The 25,159-nt window shown below is 70.4% G+C and overlaps 1 protein-coding gene across 2 annotated transcripts; it reads right to left on the bottom strand.

Moving 5' to 3' along the window:
- Positions 1 to 2,159: 2,159 nt before the first annotated feature.
- Positions 2,160 to 23,975, bottom strand: SEC14L2 (SEC14 like lipid binding 2). Of its 2 annotated transcripts, XM_075897913.2 has the most exons (14): positions 23,824 to 23,975; positions 22,954 to 23,077; positions 22,617 to 22,847; positions 18,290 to 18,365; positions 16,042 to 16,085; positions 13,179 to 13,238; positions 12,914 to 13,102; positions 12,459 to 12,554; positions 7,753 to 7,813; positions 6,018 to 6,101; positions 3,212 to 3,318; positions 2,931 to 3,070; positions 2,513 to 2,682; positions 2,160 to 2,408 (listed from the first exon to the last, which is right to left on the bottom strand). In XM_075897913.2, the coding sequence occupies exons 3-14, from the start codon at positions 22,818 to 22,820 to the stop codon at positions 2,257 to 2,259; spliced, it is 1,383 nt and encodes a 460-aa protein (XP_075754028.2). In that variant the 5' UTR covers positions 22,821 to 22,847; positions 22,954 to 23,077; positions 23,824 to 23,975; the 3' UTR covers positions 2,160 to 2,256. The 2 variants fall into 2 exon arrangements, with proteins under 2 accessions (XP_075754028.2, XP_075754027.2); XM_075897912.2 differs by having other exon boundaries at positions 22,617 to 23,077.
- Positions 23,976 to 25,159: the final 1,184 nt, after the last annotated feature.

The raw sequence follows: 25,159 nt of genomic DNA, 5'->3' as shown, positions 1-25,159 counted from the left end.
CAGTGGGGGGGAAGGGCTGGATGCAGTGACTCTGGCGGGGGTGGGGTGACACTGGGCGTGTGGCAGTGGGGGGGAAGGGCTGGATGCAGTGACTCTGGCGGGGGTGGGGTGACACTGGGCGTGTGGCAGTGGGGGGGAAGGGCTGGATGCAGTGACTCTGGCGGGGGCGGGGTGACACTGGGCATGTGGCAGTGGGGGGGAAGGGCTGGATGCAGTGACTCTGGTGGGGGCGGGGTGACACTGGGCGTGTGGCAGTGGGGGGGAAGGGCTGGATGCAGTGACTCTGGTGGGGGCGGGGTGACACTGGGCGTGTGGCAGTGGGGGGGAAGGGCTGGATGCAGTGACTCTGGCGGGGGCAGGGTGACACTGGCCGGGTGGCAGTAGGAGGGAAGGGCTGGATGCAGTGACTCTGGCGGGGGTGGGGTGACACTGGGCGTGTGGCAGTAGGGCGGAAGGGCTGGATGCAGTGACTCTGGTGGGGGCGGGGTGACACTGGGCGTGTGGCAGTGGGGGGGAAGGGCTGGATGCAGTGACTCTGGCGGGGGCGGGGTGACACTGGCCGGGTGGCAGTGGGGGGGAAGGGCTGGATGCAGTGACTCTGGCGGGGGCGGGGTGACACTGGCCGTGGGGGAGGCAGGTGTTAGTGTTGCTAAGTCCACTCGTAGATCAGGCCTCCAGGCCAAGGGACTGGCTCAGCCTGCAGGGGTGGGGAGGCCTCGGGCCGGGGGCGCTAAGCAGAGAGAAGAGGCGAGGGTCCATTGCTCCATTTACTGCAGCTAGCACAAGAGTCTGTTGTTCCCGCTTAGAAGCCCCCCGCCCCCGTTGCAAAGCTCCAGCTGAAAGAGCCGGGCCGGGGCAGAGGCTCCTGGTGGCTCCATCCTTTCTCCTCTCCTATGGGACCCTGCTTTGTGCTGCCCCTGCGGCCAGCCCCCTCTCCGCACCCGCTGGGAGGGCCCCTCCTAGGCAGGCGGCCCTGCAGGGGGTGAGCTCTGAGCCTGGCGTCTGCTGGGCTGCGTGGCCCAGGAGAGCCCCTGGCACGGGCGGGGCTGGTCCGCCAGGCCAGGCTGCCCCCCACACACAGTAACCGATCTCCTGCTGCCCCGCGCCGAGGAATGCGGAGGGCCGGGCCCTTTCCCCACCGATGGGTTCCCCACGGGGGCGGCTTCCCCCCCGAAGCCATCGGCTCCCCTTTGCCAGCAGCGTTCTCCCGCCGCCCCGCGCTGGGCTCTCCCGAGGGGGCCTAGGCTGCCCGGGGCCCCTGCCCGTGCGGCTGCTCCGTGCTCAGAGCGCCCTGCAGCAGCTCTCCCGGTTCTGTCCCGCGGGGCTCCGGCCCGTCGCACAGCGTCTGCGTCTCGCTGTCCCCCTGCCCGCGCCCTGGGCCGGGAATTCAGTGACCTGGGCACCAGCCGCGTTCAGACCCAGCGTCCTCGTCGCACGGGGGGGGGGGGGGATGCCATGGCCCTGGCGCTGCAGGCGGGGCTGGGTGGGAGCCTCCTGGGAGCAGGACGGGCCGTGGCCAGGTCGCCCTGGGCCAGGTGCTCGTGTGCCCGGCAGGGGCAGGAGCGGGCATGGGGCTGTCGCGGTCTCCGCCATTGGGTCTGTTGCGGGCTGGCAGGGGAGCAGCCCCGACCCGTCCCTGTGTCCTGTCTCCCCTTCCCCGTCTGTGCGCTCCGCTCTCCAGGCCGCTGGGACGTGCTTGCTTCTCTGGGTTGCCCCTTCCTGCCCTTGGCAGCGTCCCGGGGCCAGGGAGTGACATAGAGCCTCGTGGCCCAGGCCTTTGCAAGGTGTGGCTGTTAACGAGCAGAGGGAATGACACAGGCCGGTGCTGGGGACGCTTTCGCAGGGGTGGGGAGGGAGGGGCAAAGCGTCGGGATGCCAGGGCCCTTCCTCACCCAGGGTCCAAAGGGGGCTCCTCAACCCAGCAGGGGGGGAACCCTGGGGCTTCGCTCCATGCCCCCGAGGCCCCTCAGACCTGGCCCAGAGTAGCCTGCCGGGGGTGGCTGGACGGGGCAGGGCTGGGCGCAGTGAGCTGGACCCGGGCCCTGGCCATGCAGACACGGGCACAGCTGCAAGGAAGCCCTGGCGCTCCCTGGCCCGGTCGCCCCTCCCGTACCCGCCCAGGCCTGGGGATCGCTGAAGGAAGACTCCGGAGACGCTGCCTGCATGCCAGTTTCACTCCCAGGTGGGGCGGGCGGGGCCTGGGAGAGGCGCCGGGAGCGGGGCTGGCGGTGGGGGGCGCGGGGGCTACGGGAGCTGTCACTGGCTGGTGTCACGGAGGTCCGCCTCGTTCGTGGTCTCTCCTAGCCGCTGGATCTCCTCCGACCGCTTGTCGGGCAGCAGGACCTCCACCGTGTAGCTGACCCTCTTGGCGTGCAGGTAGCTGTAGGTGTTGTCAAAGCGCAGGACGTCTGTGGGCAGAGGGCAGAGGCTGCAGCGCCTGGGGGCTCGGCGTCCCCGAACCTTGCCTCCCCACGGTCCCGGCGGCCAGCGGGCAGGCGAGGGAGCCACTTACAGACGCCGGGCGTGGAGCAGGTGAGGGAGCCGTCCTCGGGCACCAGGTGGGCGTTGTAGCGCTGGGTCGGGAGCACCTCCACCATGTCGCCGGCCCGCTGCCGCTCCCCCAGCCTCTTCTTCAGGTAGACCCCGAAGCCCACGTCGGCCCCGTCGGACATGAACTGCCACCTGCGGGACCCGGGCCTTAGCGAGGGCTCCCTCCGCCAGGGCGCCCCCCGGACCTCAGCCAGACCCGGGCCCCTCCCCTCGTGCCGTGGCGCTCGAAACCGTGCGTGGCTGGTCAGACCCTGCCCCTGCTGCCCACCTGTGTCTGGGCTGGCTCAGGGCTGGGGTACCCCCCTCGTTCACCTCGGCCCGCCCCAGGCAGGGCCCGTGCGCTGCCGGTCGCCGGGGGCAGCACCGCACCAGCTCCCTACCTGAGCACGCAGCCCGGGAAGAGGATCTCACACTCCACCTGGTGGGAGGAGCCCCGGTTCACCACCACCAAGTGCTCGTACTGCTGCTTCAGCTGGTCCCGCACGTAGTACCGCTGGGGGATGTCGCCGCCGTAGTTGATCTGCAAGGGGCGAAAGGCAGGCCCTGAGCCTCGAGGGCGTGGGCCCGGCCCCCTCAGCCTGGGCTCCTGGGCCCGGAGGCCTCTCCCTGGGGCTGGTCTCAGAGCAGCAGCTGGGCCTGGCACGCAGGTGGGGCCATGTACCTTGGTCACACACTTGGGGTTCCCGTCGGGGTCCTGGAGGGTTCCCCCGTACACCACCGGGATCTCCTCAGGGGCGATGTGCTGCTGCAGGACCTCCCTCCAGTTGGCTGGGAAGAGAGAGAGCAGCGAGATTACAGCTGCAGGCCAGGACCCTCTGCTCCGCTGGCATCCCGGCGCAGCAGGAACGCAGGTACCACCGGTACGCCTCTCCCCGGGGTGGGGAACCAGAGAGAACCAGCCGCCCGCCAGCAGGGGGCGCTCCCGCACTGGGTGTGTTCTCCGGTGTCAGCCGCCCGCCAGCAGGGGGCGCTCCCGCACTGGGTGTGTTCTCCAGTGTCAGCCACCCGCCAGCAGGGGGTGCTCCCGCCCTGGGTGTGTTCTCCGGTGTCAGCCGCCCGCCAGCAGGGGGCGCTCCCGCACAGGGTGTGTTAGCCGGTGTCAGCCGCCCGCCAGCAGGGGGCGCTCCCGCACAGGGTGTGTTCTCTGGTGCCAGCCGCCCGCCAGCAGGGGGCGCTCCCGCACAGGGTGTGTTCTCCGGTGTCAGCCGCCCGCCAGCAGGGGGCGCTCCCGCACAGGGTGTGTTAGCCGGTGTCAGCCGCCCGCCAGCAGGGGGCGCTCCCGCACAGGGTGTGTTCTCCGGTGCCAGCCGCCCGCCAGCAGGGGGCGCTCCCGCACAGGGTGTGTTCTCCGGTGCCAGCCGCCCGCCAGCAGGGGGCGCTCCCGCACAGGGTGTGTTCTCCGGTGCCAGCCGCCCGCCAGCAGGGGGCGCTTCCGCACAGGGTGTGTTAGCCGGTGTCAGCCGCCCGCCAGCAGGGGGCGCTCCCGCACAGGGTGTGTTAGCCGGTGTCAGCCGCCCGCCAGCAGGGGGCGCTCCCGCACAGGGTGTGTTCTCCAGTGTCAGCCGCCCGCCAGCAGGGGGCGCTCCCGCACAGGGTGTGTTAGCCGGTGTCAGCCGCCCGCCAGCAGGGGGCGCTCCCGCACAGGGTGTGTTCTCCAGTGTCAGCCGCCCGCCAGCAGGGGGCGCTCCCGCACAGGGTGTGTTCTCCAGTGTCAGCCGCCCGCCAGCAGGGGGCGCTCCCGCACAGGGTGTGTTCTCCGGTGTCAGCCGCCCGCCAGCAGGGGGCGCTCCTGCACAGGGTGTGTTCTCCGGTGTCAGCCGCCCGCCAGCAGGGGGCGCTCCCGCACAGGGTGTGTTAGCCGGTGTCAGCCGCCCGCCAGCAGGGGGCGCTCCCGCACAGGGTGTGTTCTCCGGTGTCAGCCGCCCGCTAGCAGGGGGCGCTCCCGCACAGGGTGTGTTAGCCGGTGTCAGCCGCCCGCCAGCACGGGGCGCTCCCGCACAGGGTGTGTTAGCCGGTGTCAGCCGCCCGCCAGCAGGGGGCGCTCCCGCACAGGGTGTGTTAGCCGGTGTCAGCCGCCCGCCAGCAGGGGGCGCTCCCGCCCTGGGTGTGTTAGCCGGTGTCAGCCGCCCGCCAGCAGGGGGCGCTCCCGCACAGGGTGTGTTCTCCGGTGCCAGCCGCCCGCCAGCAGGGGGCGCTCCCGCACAGGGTGTGTTCTCCGGTGTCAGCCGCCCGCCAGCAGGGGGCTCTTCCGCACAGGGTGTGTTCTCCGGTGTCAGCCGCCCGCCAGCAGGGGGCACTCCCGCACAGGGTGTGTTCTCCGGTGTCAGCCGCCCACCAGCAGGGGGCGCTCCCGCACAGGGTGTGTTCTCCGGTCTCAGCCGCCCGCCAGCAGGGGGCGCTTCCGCACAGGGTGTGTTCTCCGGTGTCAGCCGCCCGCCAGCAGGGGGCGCTCCCGCACAGGGTGTGTTCTCCGGTGTCAGCCGCCCGCCAGCAGGGGGCGCTCCCGCACAGGGTGTGTTCTCCGGTGCCAGCCACCCGCCAGCAGGGGGCGCTCCCGCACAGGGTGTGTTAGCCGGTGTCAGCTGCCCGCCAGCAGGGGGCGCTTCCGCACAGGGTGTGTTAGCCGGTGTCAGCTGCCCGCCAGCAGGGGGCGCTTCCGCACAGGGTGTGTTAGCCGGTGTCAGCCGCCCGCCAGCAGGGGGCGCTTCCGCACAGGGTGTGTTAGCCGGTGTCAGCCGCCCGCCAGCAGGGGGCGCTTCCGCACAGGGTGTGTTAGCCGGTGCCAGCCACCCGCCAGCAGGGGGCGCTCCCGCACAGGGTGTGTTAGCCGGTGTCAGCTGCCCGCCAGCAGGGGGCGCTCCCGCACAGGGTGTGTTAGCCGGTGTCAGCCGCCCGCCAGCAGGGGGCGCTCCCGCACAGGGTGTGTTAGCCGGTGTCAGCTGCCCGCCAGCAGGGGGCGCTTCCGCACAGGGTGTGTTAGCCGGTGTCAGCCGCCCGCCAGCAGGGGGCGCTCCCGCCCTGGGTGTGTTAGCCGGTGCCAGCTGCCCGCCAGCAGGGGGCGCTCCCGCACAGGGTGTGTTAGCCGGTGCCAGCTGCCCGCCAGCAGGGGGCGCTCCCGCACCAGGTTGTGTTGGGAGAACAAGGCAAGTGGCGCAGGGAGCGCCCAGGTCCCCGCATGAAGGCGCCCCCTACCCAACCATTCGCCTTTCCGGGCAACGGACTCATGAGCCCCCCTTCCTCTCTCCGGGTACCGTGGGGCTGCCCCACTTCGCCCAGCGGGTCCGCGGTGCCCGGCCGGGAGCCCTGCTGGCCCGGGTTCATCGTTCGCAGCACCCCTGGGCCGCGCTGCAGGACTGGCCGTGGCCCACGCGGGCAGCATTTCGGTAGCCGGAGGGATGAGGCCGTGCGCAGAGCCCCGCTGGCGGGGGCACAGACCCGTGCAGGGACAGAGGGCAGGGCCCACTCACCCCCCAGGACAACAATCTTCTTGCGGGTGTCTTCACTCAGGAAGTGCTTGATGAGGTTGTAGGCCACAGGGAAGAGCTTGGGAGCTGCAGGGGTGGGAGAGCGAGAACTCAGCAGCCTTCCCCCCCGCCAGCCTCTCATCCTGGCCTCCCACCTCTGGCTAGGAGCCCCGCCCCGCGGCCGCCTCGCCCTGCTGGGCATGCCCACGCTGGCACATGGTGCATCTCCTGGCTGACTTGGGGTCTCCTGCTGCCTACTAGCACCGAGCCCCAGGTGGCAAAGGCCGAGGGGCTGCACAGTGCCCCTCCCGCCTGTGTGTCCGTGTGTCTGCCCCCTGGGGCAGAGTCATGCATGCAGCACCTCGGCAGTCCCAGCTCCCGCCTGCGTGTCCATGTGCGTGTGTGTCTGTGTGCACACCGGTGTCTGTGTCCGTGTGCCTGTGTGTCCGTGTGTCCGTGTCCGCACGGGTGACTGTGTCTGTGCGTGTGTCTGTGTCCGCACGGGTAACTGTGTCTGTGCGTGTGTCTGTGTCCGCACAGGTATCTGTGTCTGTGCGCGTGTGTCAGTGTGCGCGTGTGTCTGTGTCCGCACGGGTGACTGTGTCTGTGCGTGTGTGTCTGTGCGTGTGTCTGTGTCCGCACGGGTGACTGTGTCTGTGCGTGTGTCTGTGTCCGCACAGGTATCTGTGTCTGTGCGCGTGTGTCAGTGTGCGCGTGTGTCTGTGTCCGCACGGGTGACTGTGTCTGTGCGTGTGTGTCTGTGCGTGTGTGTCTGTGTCCGCACGGGTGACTGTGTCTGTGCGTGTGTGTCTGTGTCCGCACAGGTATCTGTGTCTGTGCGCGTGTGTCCGTGTGCGCGTGTGTCTGTGTCCGCACGGGTGTCTGTGTCCATGTGCGTGTGTCCGTGTGCGCGTGTGTCTGTGTCCGCACGGGTGACTGTGTCTGTGCGTGTGTGTCTGTGTCCACACAGGTATCTGTGTCTGTGCGTGTGTCCGTGTGCGCGTGTGTCTGTGTCCGCATGGGTGTCTGTGTCCATGTGCGTGTGTGCGCGTGTGTCTGTGTCCGCACGGGTGATTGTGTCTGTGCGTGTGTGTCTGTGTCCGCACAGGTATCTGTGTCTGTGCGTGTGTCCGTGTGCGCGGGTGTCTGTGTCCGCACGGGTGACTGTGTCTGTGCGTGTGTGTCCGCACAGGTATCTGTGTCTGTGCGTGTGTCTGTGTGCACGTGTGTCTGTGTCTGCACGGGTGTCTGTGTCCATGTGCGTGTGTCCGTGTGCGCGTGTGTCTGTGTCCGCACGGGTGATTGTGTCTGTGCGTGTGTGTCTGTGTCCGCACAGGTATCTGTGTCTGTGCGTGTGTCCGTGTGCGCGTGTGTCTGTGTCCGCACGGGTGACTGTGTCTGTGCGTGTGTGTCTGTGTCCGCACAGGTATCTGTGTCTGTGCGTGTGTCCGTGTGCGCGTGTGTCTGTGTCCGCACGGGTGACTGTGTCTGTGCGTGTGTGTCTGTGTCCGCACAGGTGTCTGTGTCTGTGCGCGTGTGTGTGCAGCATGGCATGTGTCTGTGTCCGCGTGCGTGTGTCCATGCGTATGTGTCTGTGTCCACCTGTGTGTCCATGTGCACGTCTGTGTCCACACACGTCTGTGCGTCTGTATGCGCATGTGTCCGTGCGCGTGTCCGGGCCCATCCGTGTGCAGTGCGGGGAAGCGGGCAGCCTTGCCCTGCCTGGCGGCTAACCCACCTTTAATTACAAACAGGTGCTTCAGGGTCTCGGGGTAGTTCTCCTCAAACATGGACAGGAGCTGTGGAGTCAGAGCGTCAGTGGGGCCGGGACCTCGCTCCCCCACGCCCTGGGAGAGGGCCCCCCGGCCGAGCGCCGGCCGAGTCCAAAGAGAGCCACGGAGCGTGCCGTGCGAGGGCCGGCCGTGAGAGCCCAGGCAGGCAATGCAAACAGCAGCGCTGCCCGTCTGGACTCTCGCGGAACCCCCAAGCTCAGCTCCACGCCAGGGCGTTAAAGCACAAGCCCCTCGGCCGTCACAGGCCTGCGCGTGACGCCGTCCGGTCCCAGCGGGGCTCAAGACAGGGCCCTGGGCCGGAGCGAGACCTGGGCTTGTTCGGGCTGCGGGGAGCAGAGCCGGGGGCACTGAGAGCCTGCAGCTCCCGGAAGGGGGTTCCAGAGAGGCTGTTCTCGGGGCGCCAGGGGGCAGAGCCGGGGGCACTGAGAGCCTGCAGCTCCCGGAAGGGGGTTCCAGAGAGGCTGTTCTCGGGGCGCCGGGGGGCAGAGCCGGGGGCACTGAGAGCCTGCAGCTCCCGGAAGGGGGTTCCAGAGAGGCTGTTCTCGGGGCGCCGGGGGGCAGAGCCGGGGGCACTGAGAGCCTGCAGCTCCCGGAAGGGGGTTCCAGAGAGGCTGTTCTCGGGGCGCCGGGGGGCAGAGCCGGGGGCACTGAGAGCCTGCAGCTCCCGGAAGGGGGTTCCAGAGAGGCTGTTCTCGGGGCGCCGGGGGGCAGAGCCGGGGGCACTGAGAGCCTGCAGCTCCCGGAAGGGGGTTCCAGAGAGGCTGTTCTCGGGGCGCCAGGGGGCAGAGCCGGGGGCACTGAGAGCCTGCAGCTCCCGGAAGGGGGTTCCAGAGAGGCTGTTCTCGGGGCGCCGGGGGGCAGAGCCGGGGGCACTGAGAGCCTGCAGCTCCCGGAAGGGGGTTCCAGAGAGGCTGTTCTCGGGGCGCCAGGGGGCAGAGCCGGGGGCACTGAGAGCCTGCAGCTCCCGGAAGGGGGTTCCAGAGAGGCTGTTCTCGGGGCGCCGGGGGGCAGAGCCGGGGGCACTGAGAGCCTGCAGCTCCCGGAAGGGGGTTCCAGAGAGGCTGTTCTCGGGGCGCTGGGGGGCAGAGCCGGGGGCACTGAGAGCCTGCAGCTCCCGGAAGGGGGTTCCAGAGAGGCTGTTCTCGGGGCGCCGGGGGGCAGAGCCGGGGGCACTGAGAGCCTGCAGCTCCCGGAAGGGGGTTCCAGAGAGGCTGTTCTCGGGGCGCCGGGGGGCAGAGCCGGGGGCACTGAGAGCCTGCAGCTCCCGGAAGGGGGTTCCAGAGAGGCTGTTCTCGGGGCGCCGGGGAGCAGAGCCGGGGGCACTGAGAGCCTGCAGCTCCCGGAAGGGGGTTCCAGAGAGGCTGTTCTCGGGGCGCCGGGGGGCAGAGCCGGGGGCACTGAGAGCCTGCAGCTCCCGGAAGGGGGTTCCAGAGAGGCTGTTCTCGGGGCGCCGGGGGGCAGAGCCGGGGGCACTGAGAGCCTGCAGCTCCCGGAAGGGGGTTCCAGAGAGGCTGTTCTCGGGGCGCCGGGGGGCAGAGCCGGGGGCACTGAGAGCCTGCAGCTCCCGGAAGGGGGTTCCAGAGAGGCTGTTCTCGGGGCGCCGGGGGGCAGAGCCGGGGGCACTGAGAGCCTGCAGCTCCCGGAAGGGGGTTCCAGAGAGGCTGTTCTCGGGGCGCCGGGGGGCAGAGCCGGGGGCACTGAGAGCCTGCAGCTCCCGGAAGGGGGTTCCAGAGAGGCTGTTCTCGGGGCGCCGGGGAGCAGAGCCGGGGGCACTGAGAGCCTGCAGCTCCCGGAAGGGGGTTCCAGAGAGGCTGTTCTCGGGGCGCCGGGGGGCAGAGCCGGGGGCACTGAGAGCCTGCAGCTCCCGGAAGGGGGTTCCAGAGAGGCTGTTCTCGGGGCGCCGGGGGGCAGAGCCGGGGGCACTGAGAGCCTGCAGCTCCCGGAAGGGGGTTCCAGAGAGGCTGTTCTCGGGGCGCCGGGGGGCAGAGCCGGGGGCACTGAGAGCCTGCAGCTCCCGGAAGGGGGTTCCAGAGAGGCTGTTCTCGGGGCGCCGGGGGGCAGAGCCGGGGGCACTGAGAGCCTGCAGCTCCCGGAAGGGGGTTCCAGAGAGGCTGTTCTCGGGGCGCCGGGGGGCAGAGCCGGGGGCACTGAGAGCCTGCAGCTCCCGGAAGGGGGTTCCAGAGAGGCTGTTCTCGGGGCGCCGGGGAGCAGAGCCGGGGGCACTGAGAGCCTGCAGCTCCCGGAAGGGGGTTCCAGAGAGGCTGTTCTCGGGGCGCCGGGGGGCAGAGCCGCGGGCACTGAGAGCCTGCAGCTCCCGGAAGGGGGTTCCAGAGAGGCTGTTCTCGGGGCGCCGGGGGGCAGAGCCGGGGGCACTGAGAGCCTGCAGCTCCCGGAAGGGGGTTCCAGAGAGGCTGTTCTCGGGGCGCCGGGGGGCAGAGCCGGGGGCACTGAGAGCCTGCAGCTCCCGGAAGGGGGTTCCAGAGAGGCTGTTCTCGGGGCGCCGGGGAGCAGAGCCGGGGGCACTGAGAGCCTGCAGCTCCCAGAAGGGGGTTCCAGAGAGGCTGTTCTCGGGGCGCCAGGGGGCAGAGCCGGGGGCACTGAGAGCCTGCAGCTCCCGGAAGGGGGTTCCAGAGAGGCTGTTCTCGGGGCGCCGGGGGGCAGAGCCGGGGGCACTGAGAGCCTGCAGCTCCCGGAAGGGGGTTCCAGAGAGGCTGTTCTCGGGGCGCCGGGGGGCAGAGCCGGGGGCACTGAGAGCCTGCAGCTCCCGGAAGGGGGTTCCAGAGAGGCTGTTCTCGGGGCGCCGGGGGGCAGAGCCAGGGGCACTGAGAGCCTGCAGCTCCCGGAAGGGGGTTCCAGAGAGGCTGTTCTCGGGGCGCCGGGGGGCAGAGCCGGGGGCACTGAGAGCCTGCAGCTCCCGGAAGGGGGTTCCAGAGAGGCTGTTCTCGGGGCGCCGGGGGGCAGAGCCGGGGGCACTGAGAGCCTGCAGCTCCCGGAAGGGGGTTCCAGAGAGGCTGTTCTCGGGGCGCCGGGGGGCAGAGCCGGGGGCACTGAGAGCCTGCAGCTCCCAGAAGGGGGTTCCAGAGAGGCTGTTCTCGGGGCGCCGGGGGGCAGAGCCGGGGGCACTGAGAGCCTGCAGCTCCCGGAAGGGGGTTCCAGAGAGGCTGTTCTCGGGGCGCCGGGGGGCAGAGCCGGGGGCACTGAGAGCCTGCAGCACCCAGAAGGGGGTTCCAGAGAGGCTGTTCTCGGGGCGCCGGGGGGCAGAGCCGGGGGCACTGAGAGCCTGCAGCTCCCGGAAGGGGGTTCCAGAGAGGCTGTTCTCGGGGCGCCGGGGGGCAGAGCCGGGGGCACTGAGAGCCTGCAGCTCCCGGAAGGGGGTTCCAGAGAGGCTGTTCTCGGGGCGCCGGGGGGCAGAGCCGGGGGCACTGAGAGCCTGCAGCTCCCAGAAGGGGGTTCCAGAGAGGCTGTTCTCGGGGCGCCGGGGGGCAGAGCCGGGGGCACTGAGAGCCTGCAGCTCCCGGAAGGGGGTTCCAGAGAGGCTGTTCTCGGGGCGCCGGGGGGCAGAGCCGGGGGCACTGAGAGCCTGCAGCTCCCAGAAGGGGGTTCCAGAGAGGCTGTTCTCGGGGCGCCGGGGGGCAGAGCCGGGGGCACTGAGAGCCTGCAGCTCCCGGAAGGGGGTTCCAGAGAGGCTGTTCTCGGGGCGCCGGGGGGCAGAGCCGGGGGCACTGAGAGCCTGCAGCTCCCGGAAGGGGGTTCCAGAGAGGCTGTTCTCGGGGCGCCGGGGGGCAGAGCCGGGGGCACTGAGAGCCTGCAGCTCCCGGAAGGGGGTTCCAGAGAGGCTGTTCTCGGGGTGCCAGGGGGCAGAGCCGGGGGCACTGAGAGCCTGCAGCTCCCGGAAGGGGGTTCCAGAGAGGCTGTTCTCGGGGCGCCAGGGGGCAGAGCCGGGGGCACTGAGAGCCTGCAGCTCCCGGAAGGGGGTTCCAGAGAGGCTGTTCTCGGGGCGCCGGGGGGCAGAGCCGGGGGCACTGAGAGCCTGCAGCTCCCGGAAGGGGGTTCCAGAGAGGCTGTTCTCGGGGCGCCGGGGGGCAGAGCCGGGGGCACTGAGAGCCTGCAGCTCCCAGAAGGGGGTTCCAGAGAGGCTGTTCTCGGGGCGCCAGGGGGCAGAGCCGGGGGCACTGAGAGCCTGCAGCTCCCGGAAGGGGGTTCCAGAGAGGCTGTTCTCGGGGCGCCAGGGGGCAGAGCCGGGGGCACTGAGAGCCTGCAGCTCCCGGAAGGGGGTTCCAGAGAGGCTGTTCTCGGGGCGCCAGGGGGCAGAGCCGGGGGCACTGAGAGCCTGCAGCTCCCGGAAGGGGGTTCCAGAGAGGCTGTTCTCGGGGCGCCGGGGGGCAGAGCGAGGAGCAACGGGCTCCAGTCCTAGTGGGGGCAGTCGAGGCTGGAGATCAGGACACACGATTTCCCAAGTGGGAAGTGCTGGGCTGGGTTCCCTGGGGCGGGTGGATTCTCCAGCCCCAGAGGTGGGGACGTCCCGGCCGGGCTGCTCGAGTCGGGGCCGGTCCTGCCTGGGGGGCTGGGCGCGATGGCTCCTGAGGTCCCGTCCCGGCGAGGGGTTCTCCGGGAACAAGCCCCGGGCCAGCGGGAGCCGCCCCGAGCTCACCTCCCCATACGCCTCCACGGCCGGCTTCCAGAGATGCTTCAGGCCCAGCCCTTCGCAGTCGTAGATCATCATGACTGTCTCCACCCTCTTCCCCAGCTGCAAGAGAGCGGAGCAGGAGGGCTCAGCCGGGCGCCCCGGGGGACGGGGGCCTTCTCGCGCTCTGGGCAGGGCCCCCACTGCACGTGCCCCTGGCCGGCCGAGCCCCCAGCAGGCCCAGGCTCCTGCAGAGGGGTGCAGCAGCGTCTGCTCCCCCTTCCCAGCATGGTGAAGGGGCGCTGCCGGAGCGCCTGCCCTTGGGGGGACTTCCCTGCAGCGCCCAAAGGCCGGGCACCGTCCAGCGCTGGCCGCAGTGCCCATTCGGCCTCCGCGATCCGCACCTCGCTGGCGCCTGGCTGCTCGCTCCACCCCAGAGGGGCTAGGACCCCCGGCGTGCCGGCCCAGGGCAGAGCACTCACCTTCTGGCTCTGCTTGTCACACTCCCGCAGCAGCACCTCGCAGTCCCGGTACTTGTTTTTCAGCAGGTCCTGTTTGGAGGCCGACAAGAGGAGGCCCTTGGCGTCGAGGGGCCCGATAATCTCGTACCACACGGGGCAGCCGTCCCGGTCGTACCCACACATGCCCCCCGACATGTACTTCTGAATGACCTGCACGGGAGAGACACAGGCCGTGGTGCCCGTCCCACGCAGCCGCTGGCTGAGCCGGAGGGCGACGGGGACTCACCTCCGGGGGCTGCCACTGGACGATGTTGTCAGCATCCATGTGCTTCCGGATCTCCACGTACTGTCAACGCAAAGCAGAGGGGAGTGGCTGCGACGGGAATTCCACCGTGCTCTGAATGCTGCGGAGCAACCGCAGCCGGGGGGGGCGAGGGACGGATCCCTCAGCCAGGTGGGAACGGAGGGACAGATCCCTCAGCCAGGTGGGAACGGAGGGACGGATCCCTCAGCCAGGTGGGAACGGAGGGACGGATCCCTCAGCCAGGTGGGAAGGGAGGGACGGATCGCTCAGCCAGGTGGGAAGGGAGGGAAGGATCCCTCAGCCAGGTGGGAAGGGAGGAACGGATCGCTCAGCCAGGTGGGAAGGGAGGGAAGGATCCCTCAGCCAGGTGGGAAGGGAGGGACGGATCGCTCAGCCAGGTGGGAAGGGAGGGAAGGATCCCTCAGCCAGGTGGGAAGGGAGGGACGGATCGCTCAGCCAGGTGGGAAGGGAGGGACGGATCCCTCAGCCAGGTGGGAAGGGAGGAACGGATCCCTCAGCCAGGTGGGAAGGGAGGGACGGATCGCTCAGCCAGGTGGGAAGGGAGGGACGGATCCCTCAGCCAGGTGGGAACGGAGGGAAGGATCCCTCAGCCAGGTGGGAACGGAGGAACGGATCCCTCAGCCAGGTGGGAAGGGAGGGACGGATCCCTCAGCCAGGTGGGAACGGAGGGAAGGATCCCTCAGCCAGGTGGGAACGGAGGGACGGATCCCTCAGCCAGGTGGGAACGGAGGGAAGGATCCCTCAGCCAGGTGGGAACGGAGGAACGGATCCCTCAGCCAGGTGGGAACGGAGGGACGGATCCCTCAGCCAGGTGGGAACGGAGGGACGGATCGCTCAGCCAGGTGGGAACGGAGGGAAGGATCCCTCAGCCAGGTGGGAATGGAGGGACGGATCCCTCAGCCAGGTGGGAACGGAGGGACGGATCCCTCAGCCAGGTGGGAACGGAGGGAAGGATCCCTCAGCCAGGTGGGAACGGAGGAACGGATCCCTCAGCCAGGTGGGAACGGAGGGACGGATCGCTCAGCCAGGTGGGAAGGGAGGGACGGATCGCTCAGCCAGGTGGGAACGGAGGAACGGATCCCTCAGCCAGGTGAGAAGGGAGGGACGGATCCCTCAGCCAGGTGGGAACGGAGGAACGGATCCCTCAGCCAGGTGGGAACGGAGGGACGGATCCCTCAGCCAGGTGGGAACGGAGGGACGGATCCCTCAGCCAGGTGGGAACGGAGGAACGGATCCCTCAGCCAGGTGGGAACGGAGGGACGGATCCCTCAGCCAGGTGGGAAGGGAGGGACGGATCCCTCAGCCAGGTGGGAAGGGAGGGACGGATCCCTCAGCCAGGTGGGAAGGGAGGGACGGATCGCTCAGCCAGGTGGGAACGGAGGGACGGATCCCTCAGCCAGGTGGGAAGGGAGGGACGGATCGCTCAGCCAGGTGGGAACGGAGGGACGGATCCCTCAGCCAGGTGGGAACGGAGGAACGGATCCCTCAGCCAGGTGGGAACGGAGGGACGGATCGCTCAGCCAGGTGGGAAGGGAGGGACGGATCCCTCAGCCAGGTGGGAAGGGAGGGACGGATCCCTCAGCCAGGTGGGAACGGAGGGATGGATCCCTCAGCCAGGTGGGAAGGGAGGGACGGATCGCTCAGCCAGGTGGGAAGGGAGGGACGGATCCCTCAGCCAGGTGGGAACGGAGGGACGGATCGCTCAGCCAGGTGGGAACGGAGGGACGGATCCCTCAGCCAGGTGGGAACGGAGGGACGGATCCCTCAGCCAGGTGGGAAGGGAGGGACGGATCGCTCAGCCAGGTGGGAAGGAAGGGACGGATCCCTCAGCCAGGTGGGAACGGAGGAACGGATCCCTCAGCCAGGTGGGAACGGAGGGACGGATCGCTCAGCCAGGTGGGAAGGGAGGGACGGATCGCTCAGCCAGGTGGGAAGGGAGGGACGGATCCCTCAGCCAGGTGGGAAGGGAGGGACGGATCGCTCAGCCAGGTGGGAAGGGAGGGACGGATCGCTCAGCCAGGTGGGAAGGGAGGGATGGACAGATTGCCTGGGCAAGGGGCGGATCACCCGGACGGGGAGGGGCCGAGGGGCCGAGGGGCGGATCCCACAACCGGGCAGGGAGGGAGGGTCTGTCTACACTACTGTCCTAGTTCGAACTAGCGGGGTAATGTAGGCCCAGCCCTTCGCAGTAGTTCGGACTAGGCTTCCACGAGGAGTACCGGTAGTTCGGAATAGGCACCCTAGTCCGAACTACCTAGTTCGAGCCCCGTGTAGCCACGGGCACGGGGTTCGAAGCAGCGGGGATTTAAAAATGGCGGAGCCCTGCTTATGCAAATGAAGCCCGGGAAATTCAAATCCCGGGCTTCATTTGCAAGTGTGGTATGCCTACATTACCCTCCTAGTGCGAACTAGGACAGTAGTGTAGACATACCCGGAGGAATGAATCACCCAGCCACAGCGCCAGGAAAGATCCGGGGCGGGCGTGAGGCGACAGGGGCTGCGCATCAGCTGAGCGCGTGGGCGGAGGGTGCGGCGGGCAGGGGCAGCGTGCACCCGCCGTGCTGGGCACAGACTGGCCGGGGGCCCTCTGGCCTTAACCCCCGGTGGCTCTGGGAGAACAGCCTGGGGGAGACTGGGGGGTCTGACTACAAGACAAGCAGGGGTCCGTCCAGTGACTCAGGCGCTGGAGCAAGGCTGGGAACGCACGTCCCTGTGGCTCGGGGGCTGGGCAGGGTCGCGAATGGCTGAGGGTCCCTGAGGAGTCCGAGCCCCTGGGAAGCGGGGTGGGGGGGCAGCAAGCCCAGGGGGGCGGGGGCTCTCTTACCTTTCGGACCATGGCCTCGGCTTTCGGCAGGTCGAAGCAGCGAGCTGCGGGAGAACAGCCCAGAGTGTCACTCCTGCCCCGCGCCCTGGCTGCCCCCAGCCGGAGCCTGGCAGGAAAAGCCCCGTCCCCCAGCTCCCTGCGCCGGGCCCATCACCCTGCAGCAGCCTCTGGGCTGCCGGGCCTGGGGCCGAGGGCCCAGACTCTGCCAGCTCCCGCTCCCTAGCCGAGCTGGCAGGAGCCGACGCGCTTCTGGGGAAGCCGGGAGCCCCGAGGGAGCCGCCGGGGCCCAGCGTGGGCCGGCCTGCCCCTCTACAGGCTGAGGGAGCCTGGGTTAAGGGCAGACAGCTGAGCCGGAACAGGGGTCCCCTGGAAGAGCCGCGGGGAAGCGGGAAAGGGCCCAGCCAGGCCAGCCCCCCGCAGCAGGAAGGCCCCGGCGCCGGTTAAAGGCATCAAGTCCCACAGGCCTGGCGGGGCCCAGTCCCAAGGAGACGCTCTGCCACTGTCTCCCGCAGATCGCTCCCTGTCTCTGCGAGCCCAGCCTCCGCCTGCGCCCTGAGGCCCCGGCCAGGAGAGCGGGGCCCCAGCCAACAGGGTGCAGGAGAGACGGGGGCCCCACAGGGTGCAGGGGAGCCGGGGGCCCCACAGGGTGCAGGGGAGCCGGGGGCCCCACAGGGCGCAGGGGAGCCGGGGGCCCCAGCCAACAGGGCGCAGGGGAGCCGGGGGCCCCAGCCAGCAGGGCGCAGGGGAGCCGGGGGTCCCAGCCAACAGGGCGCAGGGGAGCCGGGGGCCCCAGCCAGTAGGGCGCAGGGGAGCCGGGGGCCCCACAGGGCGCAGGGGAGCCGGGGGCCCCAGCCAGCAGGGCGCAGGGGAGCCGGGGGCCCCAGCCAGTAGGGCGCAGGGGAGCCGGGGGCCCCAGCCAGCAGGGCGCAGGGGAGCCGGGGGCCCCACAGGGCGCAGGGGAGCCGGGGGCCCCACAGGGCGCAGGGGAGCCGGGGGCCCCACAGGGTGCAGGGGAGCCGGGGGCCCCACAGGGCGCAGGGGAGCCGGGGGCCCCACAGGGCGCAGGGGAGCCGGGGGCCCCACAGGGCGCAGGGGAGCCGGGGGCCCCAGCCAGTAGGGCGCAGGGGAGCCGGGGGCCCCACAGGGCGCAGGGGAGCCGGGGGCCCCACAGGGTGCAGGGGAGCCGGGGGCCCGTGCGGTAGTGCCGGGGCGGGAAGTCCTGGCTTTTTACGACAGCACGACGTCCGCCGGGGGCTTGGGCGCAGGGGCCCAGCTGGGCGCTTGCAGAGCCGACCCCCAGCCCTGCCCGCCCTCTGTGGGCGCTGGACTCTCCCCCAGGGCCAAGACCACAAGCTGATCCTGGGGCTGCTCCGGAGCCGGCGGGGGGCACGCTCAGGTGGGATGGGTGGGGGCCGTCGAGCTCCTGGAAGCTCCCCGAGGTCAGGTGCCCCCGAGCAGACCGGGCCCCAGCGGCCGCGGTTTGGGGGCTGGGCCGAGCTGGTGCCTGCCAGGCGCGGGGGGGCCGGGCCAGGCTGAATTTTGGACTTTGCAGAGCAGATAGCGGGGAGAGGGCGGGAGGAGCTCTGGGAGATAGCAGAGCTCACAGTTCACTCCCGTCCAGATAAGGGGACTCCCGGCGCCTGGCCCGGCTGCCCTCCCCGGCCGGCCGGCCCCTCTCGCTCGGGACCCCACGCGGGGCCGGCTCGTGGCAGCCTGGTCCCCGCAGCGTCTCCCTCCCCGGCCAGCTTCCACGGGCTGCACCCGCCTGCGTGGGGCCCGCTGCCTGTCAGGCCAAGCAGGGCGGCTGGGGCCCCACCCCCTTGGGTGCCGTCCGGACCCCTGCTCCCAGGCCTCGGGGCCCCCCATCCCCTCCTCCTGTGCCCAAGGAGGCATTGCCCCCCTGTGCTCAGGGGAGACAGCCCCACGCCCTCCACGGGGCAGCCCTCCACCCGCCCAGGGAAACCACCCTTCCCTTTCCCCCCCGCCTGGCCCGGGGGCAGCTTGGCTCCACGCCCCCATCCCCCATCCTCCACTGCCTCCCCCCCATCCCTCGACCCCCCCACTAGCTCCCCCCATCCCTCTGCCCCCCACTGGCTCCCCCCATCCCTCTGCCCCCCACTGGCTCCCCCCCATCCCTGCACACCCCATTGGCTCCCCCTCACCCTCCCGCCCCCCACTAGCTCCTCCTGTCCCCCTGCCTCCTACTGGCTCTCCCCCATCCCTCTGCCCCACTGGCTCCCCCTGCTACCTCGCAGCCAGCGCAGGAGGAAGTAGTCGTCCTGATGGGGAAGCAGGGGCAGCACATCCTGGAGACTCTCCCGGAACTGCAGGGACAAGAGGGGGGGCAGCATCATGGGCGTCCCACGGCAGGGACCCCCCCCAGCAGCCCAGAGCCAGGCCGGGACCCCCCCCCCCGCCCGGCAGCCCGGAGCCAGGCCGGGCCCCCCACCGCCCCCCAGCCCGGAGCCAGGCCGGGCCCCCCACCGCCCCCCAGCCCGGAGCCAGGCCGGGCCCCCCCCGCCCGGCAGCCCAGAGCCAGGCCAGGACCCCCCCGCCCACCAGCCCAGAGCCAAGAGCCAGGCCGGGACCCCCCCGCCCCCCAGCCCAGAGCCAGGCCGGGACCCCACCGCCCCCCAGCCCGGAGCCAGGCCGGGACCCCCCCCCCGCCGGCAGCCCGGAGCCAGGCCGGGACCACCCCGCCCCTCAGCCCGGAGCCAGGCCGGGACCCCCCCCCCCCCGCCGGCAGCCCGGAGCCAGGCCGGGACCACCCCGCCCCTCAGCCCGGAGCCAGGCAGGGACCCCACCGCCCCCCAGCCCGGAGCCAGGCCGGGACCCCCCCGCCCACCAGCCCAGAGCCAGGCCGGGACCCCCCCACCCGGCAGCCCAGAGCCAGGCCGGGACCCCACCGCCCGGCAGCCCGGAGCCAGGCCGGGACCCCCCCGCCCGGCAGCCCAGAGCCGAGGGGCCAGGCCGCCAGCCTCCGGGCAGCACTTCCGACGCTCCGTGCTGGGCTAACGCGAGGCTCTGGACCGCAGCGATTGCACAAGCGAGGTCAGGTGCACGTGGCCCCTGTGGCTTTGCCCGTGATCGAGGGAGGCGTTTGACGCGGCCTCGCGCGACCTTCTGGTCCGTACCCTGGGAGATGCAGCCTAGCTGGGGTGCCGGAGGGCGGGGGCGTACGGCCGTTCCCTGGGTCCCAGCCGAGCCGGACGGGAGAGGGGTCGCGCCAGCGCCCCCCACCATGGGAGGAGGGCTAGGCTGGATTTCACCTGGGCATGCTGCTGGGCGGGGCCCGTCAGCCGCCCCCTAGGGGTGCAGTTTGGCGCTAGGTAGCGCTCGCTTCCTTTCTCCATACCCAGGCGGACCTGGATTTGTACACGCGGATGAGCTGCAACCGCTCCCTCAGCCCCACCCCACAGCTCCTGGAATACCCCCGGCTTAGCCCAGGGCCTCCTTCCCCCTTGCATGCCTGGATGTGGGAGCAGGGAGAGGCTTCCCGGCCAGCCCAGTTCTCTTGCTTTTTTTGCATTGAACCTGGCGGAGGAGTCATGAAAGCCAGCCGCTGAGAAGGCGGCAACACAGCTGTTGCTGGTGACGGCAATCCTAGGGCTGCCAGCACTCCCCAAGCACAAATGAACGCACATGGCTTCCCCAGACAAGTCAGACTGTCCCTATTTTGTAGCAGGGGAAACCGAGGCGCAAAGGTTAAGTGACTTGCCCAAGTCCATGTGGCTAGAGCTGGGAGCAGACTCCAGCTCTGCCAGGACTTACTCGCACACCTCATACACAGCTGTCCTTTATCCTAGAAGACCAGGTTTAAACCCCAGTGGCCCACGAGCTCTGGAAATGCAGGGGAGCTGGTTCTCCACTCCCTTGTGCCGTCACCGGCGCCCGTGCCCAGTGCATGCTACCCCAGGTGGAAATCCCGCCCCCATGTACTCCTGGGTTGGCACTTCCCACGCCCGCTGCACCTGGCTCTGGGAAGTGGGGAAACAGGTTCAGGAGCAGCACAGTGGGGGTGGGTGCCGTTTGCCTCTGTACAAATCCCTGACCCTGCCTGCCAGTACACACACCGAAGCAGTCCCAGGCTCCCCCAGTAGGGGGCGCTGCAGGCAGTGGGGCAGGCCACTGGCTGTGGAGGGCTCAGAGCTGCTCCAGTGCCAATCTCCCCCAGTAGGGGGCGCTGCAGGCAGTGGGGCAGGCCACTGGCTGTGGAGGGTTCAGAGCTGCTCCAGTGCCGATCTCCCCCAGTAGGGGGCGCCGCAGGCAGTGGAGCTGGCCACTGGCTCTCCCCCAGTAGGGGGCGCCGCAGGCAGTGGAGCAGGCCACTGGCTCTCCCCCAGTAGGGGGCGCCGCAGGCAGTGGAGCAGGCCACTGGCTCTCCCCCAGTAGGGGGCGCCGCAGGCAGTGGAGCAGGCCACTGGCTCTCCCCCAGTAGGGGGCGCCGCAGGCAGTGGAGCTGGCCACTGGCTCTCCCCCAGTAGGGGGCGCCGCAGGCAGTGGAGCTGGCCACTGGCTCTCCCCCAGTAGGGGGCGCCGCAGGCAGTGGAGCTGGCCACTGGCTCTCCCCCAGTAGGGGGCGCCGCAGGCAGTGGAGCAGGCCACTGGCTCTCCCCCAGTAGGGGGCGCCGCAGGCAGTGGGGCAGGCCACTGGCTCTCCCCCAGTAGGGGGCGCCGCAGGCAGTGGGGCAGGCCACTGGCTCTCCCCCAGTAGGGGGCGCCGCAGGCAGTGGAGCAGGCCACTGGCTCTCCCCCAGTAGGGGGCGCCGCAGGCAGTGGAGCTGGCCACTGGCTCTCCCCCAGTAGGGGGCGCCGCAGGCAGTGGAGCTGGCCACTGGCTCTCCCCCAGTAGGGGGCGCCGCAGGCAGTGGAGCAGGCCACTGGCTCTCCCCCAGTAGGGGGCGCCGCAGGCAGTGGGGCAGGCCACTGGCTCTCCCCCAGTAGGGGGCGCCGCAGGCAGTGGAGCTGGCCACTGGCTCTCCCCCAGTAGGGGGCGCCGCAGGCAGTGGGGCAGGCCACTGGCTCTCCCCCAGTAGGGGGCGCCGCAGGCAGTGGGGCAGGCCACTGGCTCTCCCCCAGTAGGGGGCGCCGCAGGCAGTGGAGCAGGCCACTGGCTCTCCCCCAGTAGGGGGCGCCGCAGGCAGTGGGGCAGGCCACTGGCTCTCCCCCAGTAGGGGGCGCCGCAGGCAGTGGGGCAGGCCACTGGCTCTCCCCCAGTAGGGGGCGCCGCAGGCAGTGGGGCAGGCCACTGGCTCTCCCCCAGTAGGGGGCGCTGCAGGCAGTGGGGCAGGGCACTGGCTCTCCCCCAGTAGGGCGTGCTGCAGGCAGTGGAGCTGGCCACTGGCTCTCCCCCAGTAGGGCGCGCTGCAGGCAGTGGAGCTGGCCACTGGCTCTCCCCCAGTAGGGCGCGCTGCAGGCAGTGGAGCAGGCCACTGGCTCTCCCCCAGTAGGGGGCGCTGCAGGCAGTGGAGCAGGCCACTGGCTCTCCCCCAGTAGGGGGCGCCGCAGGCAGTGGAGCAGGCCACTGGCTCTCCCCCAGTAGGGGGCGCCGCAGGCAGTGGGGCAGGCCACTGGCTCTCCCTCATTAGGGGGCGCCGCAGGCAGTGGGGCAGGCCACTGGCTCTCCCCCAGTAGGGGGCGCCGCAGGCAGTGAGGCAGGCCACTGGCTGTGGAGGGCTCAGAGCTGCTCCAGTGCCAGTCTCCCCCAGTAGGGGGCGCCGCAGGCAGTGGGGCAGGCCACTGGCTGTGGAGGGCTCAGAGCTGCTCCAGTGCCAGTCTCCCCCAGTAGGGGGCGCCGCAGGCAGTGAGGCAGGCCACTGGCTGTGGAGGGCTCAGAGCTGCTCCAGTGCCAGTCTCCCCCAGTAGGGGGCGCCGCAGGCAGTGAGGCAGGCCACTGGCTGTGGAGGGCTCAGAGTGCTCCAGTGCCAGTCTCCCCCAGTAGGGGGCGCTGCAGGCAGTGAGGCAGGCCACTGGCTGTGGAGGGCTCAGAGCTGCTCCAGTGCCAGTCTCCCCCAGTAGGGGGCGCTGCAGGCAGTGAGGCAGGCCACTGGCTGTGGAGGGCTCAGAGCTGCTCCAGTGCCATCCTTCCCCTCCAGGAGCAGCAGGGAAGGCGCTCCCCGCGAGGGCCCAGCCGGTCCTGCCGGAGGGTGGCAGCTCCGGGGCACAGGGCTGTGGTGCTCCCTCCGCGCAGGGAGGGCCGGGCGCTGCGCACTCATCACCTTCCATTCACAAGCTGCTTAGGTAACACTGACCCAGCTAATCCGCCAGCGCCGGCGCCTTCCCTGCCAGCTCCGGCCATGAATCCCCCGGGCCAGTGCCAGCTCCCTCCTCCCGGGCCAGGTCCCACTGCCACTGCTGGCACCGCTGGGGCCCTGCTCCGAGTGCCCGGCCCCGCTCTGAGCCCTCGGCAGCGCCCCCTGCTCGCCTGGCACTTCCGAGCCAGTGAGCGCCGACGGCACCAGGAGTCCAGGGTCGGGCGCTCCCGCGGGCAAACCCACTTCCCCGGTGTCAGCATCCCCAGCAGGGTCCTTGGGGCAGTGCCCCTCCCCCCGTGGCAGGGACTGGCTGCACCCTACCTGGGCTAGCGCCTCTGCCTGCTTGGGGCTCAGGTCTCCCACCCGGCCGCTCATGGTCTCCTCGGGGGCGATCAGCTGGCTGCTGGCGGCACCCTCCTCCGAGCTCGGCAGCTCGCTCCAGCCCTGATCTTCCTGTGCCAGGCTGCAGGCTCCACCTCTTAAAGGGGACTGCGCCCGGGCGGGCCTCAGACACGCCGGCAGCATGCGGCAGGCCGGGCCGGAGCAGGCTCGCTGGAAGGAGAGGGCATTGGAGCCAGAGGCCAGGGCCGAGGCGCCGGGCAGGGAGCAGCCCGCCTGCCCCCGTGCGTGGCTGGCACGGCCCCTGCCCCTTGACCACCTGCGGAAAGCGCCGCTACCGTTCGGGCCACGGCCCTTGGACTCTCACTCTTGTGCCCGGGGTGTCCTCTCAGTCACTGGCCTCGTCCCACCTGGGCCCAGCGGCCTCCGCAAGCGTGTGGGCACTGCGGAGAGAGGGGAGACGGTGACCCCGCTTTCCTGCTGCGCCCGCGGGTCGACCGCGGGACCCGGACACAGCTGCCTTTGCCCCGCCAGAGATCTCCCCTCCTGTTTGGGAGGCCCCCGTCCCCGGCATCCCCGGCCAAGCGGCTCTGGGCAGAGCTGGGCAGAGCTGCGGGCTGGGATTGCTCGCGAGGCCAGCAGCTGACTTCCTCGTCATTGCTCTGTACAGCGCCTGGCGCAAGAGGGCCCGATCCTGGGCCAGCGTTCCGAGGTGCTGCAAGTAGATCAAAGCCATGCTCAGGCCCCGTGCTGGGAGCTGCACGTTCGGGGCCCTGCCTCGGGCTCTGCGCCAGCCAGGCTGGGGCAACTGGCTACGAGTCTTCCCCCCTCCTGCAGCGCTGGGCTACAGCCACAGGGAAGCGCAGCAGGAGGGCCAAAGAGTGTGGATCTCTGCGGCCTACAGCTTTGCTGTGCAACCCGGAGCAGGTCACTGAGACTCTGTGCCTCAGTTTCCCTCTTCATTTCCGGTGCAGGAGGGTCGCGGGCAGGGCTGGCCAAAAAGTGCAAAGACGTGTTTTCTGGTTTTTTACACAAACACGGCACTTTGCCTTTTGTATTATTTTCTGACCACGTGGTGCGTGGGATGGGGAGGCTCAGCCACAGGCTGGCCGCAGTCGGGGGGTGCTCCCAGCTGGGGGGTCGCAGAGGCAGTGGGAAAAGAGGAGTAACCCTAATGTCACTGCCTCACCCCATGTCCAGAACGGCTCCTTCCCTAGTCCAGGCCTCTGAGGGGACTGCCTGTGTCCAGTGACCCCGCCCCGCCCCGCCCTCTGTGAGGTCACTGCCCCCCTGTGTCCAGTGACCCCGCCCCGCCCTCTGTGAGGTCACTGCCGCACCCCTGTGTCCAGTGACCCTGCCCCGCCCTCTGTGAGGTCACTGCCCCCTGTGTCCAGTGACCCCGCCCCGCCCTCTGTGAGGTCACTGCCGCACCCCTGTGTCCAGTGACCCCGCCCTGCCCTCTGTGAGGTCACTGCCGCACCCCTGTGTCCAGTGAACCCACCCTGTCCCCTGTGAGGTCACTGCCGCACCCCTGTGTCCAGTGACCCCGCCCCGCCCTCTGTGAGGTCACTGCCGCACCCCTGTGTCCAGTGACCCCGCCCTGCCCTCTGTGAGGTCACTGCCCCCCTGTGTCCAGTGACCCCGCCCCGCCCTCTGTGAGGTCACTGCCGCACCCCTGTGTCCAGTGACCCCGCCCTGCCCTCTGTGAGGTCACTGCCCCCCTGTGTCCAGTGACCCCGCCCTGCCCTCTGTGAGGTCACTGCCCCCCTGTGTCCAGTGACTCCGCCCCGCCCCGCCCTCTGTGAGGTCACTGCCCCCCTGTGTCCAGTGATCCCACCCTGTCCCCTGTGAGGTCACTGCCGCACCCGTGTCCAGTGGTCCCGCCCCCCGCCCTCTGTAAGGTCACTGCCACACCCCTGTGTCCAGTGACCCTGCTCCACTCCCCCACCCTCACTCGCTGGGGCAAAGGGTTGGGCGGAGGGGGAGGGAAGGCTCTGATGGGGGGGCCCAGAAACTAGGCCTTGGGGAGCAGCGAAAGGCTCTGGGTGCAGCCGGACATGAGGGGTCCAGGTGCGGGAGGGGCGCCGGGCTGGGGAAGAGATGCCGGAGGTGCGCAGGGCCCTTGGTACCGCATCCAATTCTCTGCCATTCCCAGGGCTCAGACGTAGCCTCTCTCTGCGGCTCTGTGGTAATGGGCCCTCCGATCGATCCCAGCCATGGGCAGATTGTTCCCATGCATGTGTGGAATAAATGTGATGTGCACTGATGCACGCCGGAATGTGCACCACCAGTAGGAAGCCCCCTCGCTGTGGGTGTCTGCTAGTCAGCTGGGCCACACTTCTAGGGAGACACGCGCTTTGCTTGAGGGCCGGTCAGACTCGAGCCCTCTGGGGGACACAGGCAGAGATCGGACACGGGAACCCCAGCGAGAGAATCCGACCGAGGAGTTCACAACCTCCGAGACGTCCGAGGGCTGCCCGGGGGAGTCTGTATCTGCAACCACAAGGAGCAGGGCGGGGGCACCT

This window comes from Pelodiscus sinensis, chromosome Z (assembly GCF_052426305.1).
Source record: "Pelodiscus sinensis isolate ZL-2025 chromosome Z, ASM5242630v1, whole genome shotgun sequence".
Classification (NCBI taxonomy): domain Eukaryota; kingdom Metazoa; phylum Chordata; order Testudines; family Trionychidae; genus Pelodiscus; species Pelodiscus sinensis.
The sequence above is the reverse complement of the archived record's forward strand: the minus strand, read 5'-3'. Positions and strand labels throughout refer to the sequence as shown.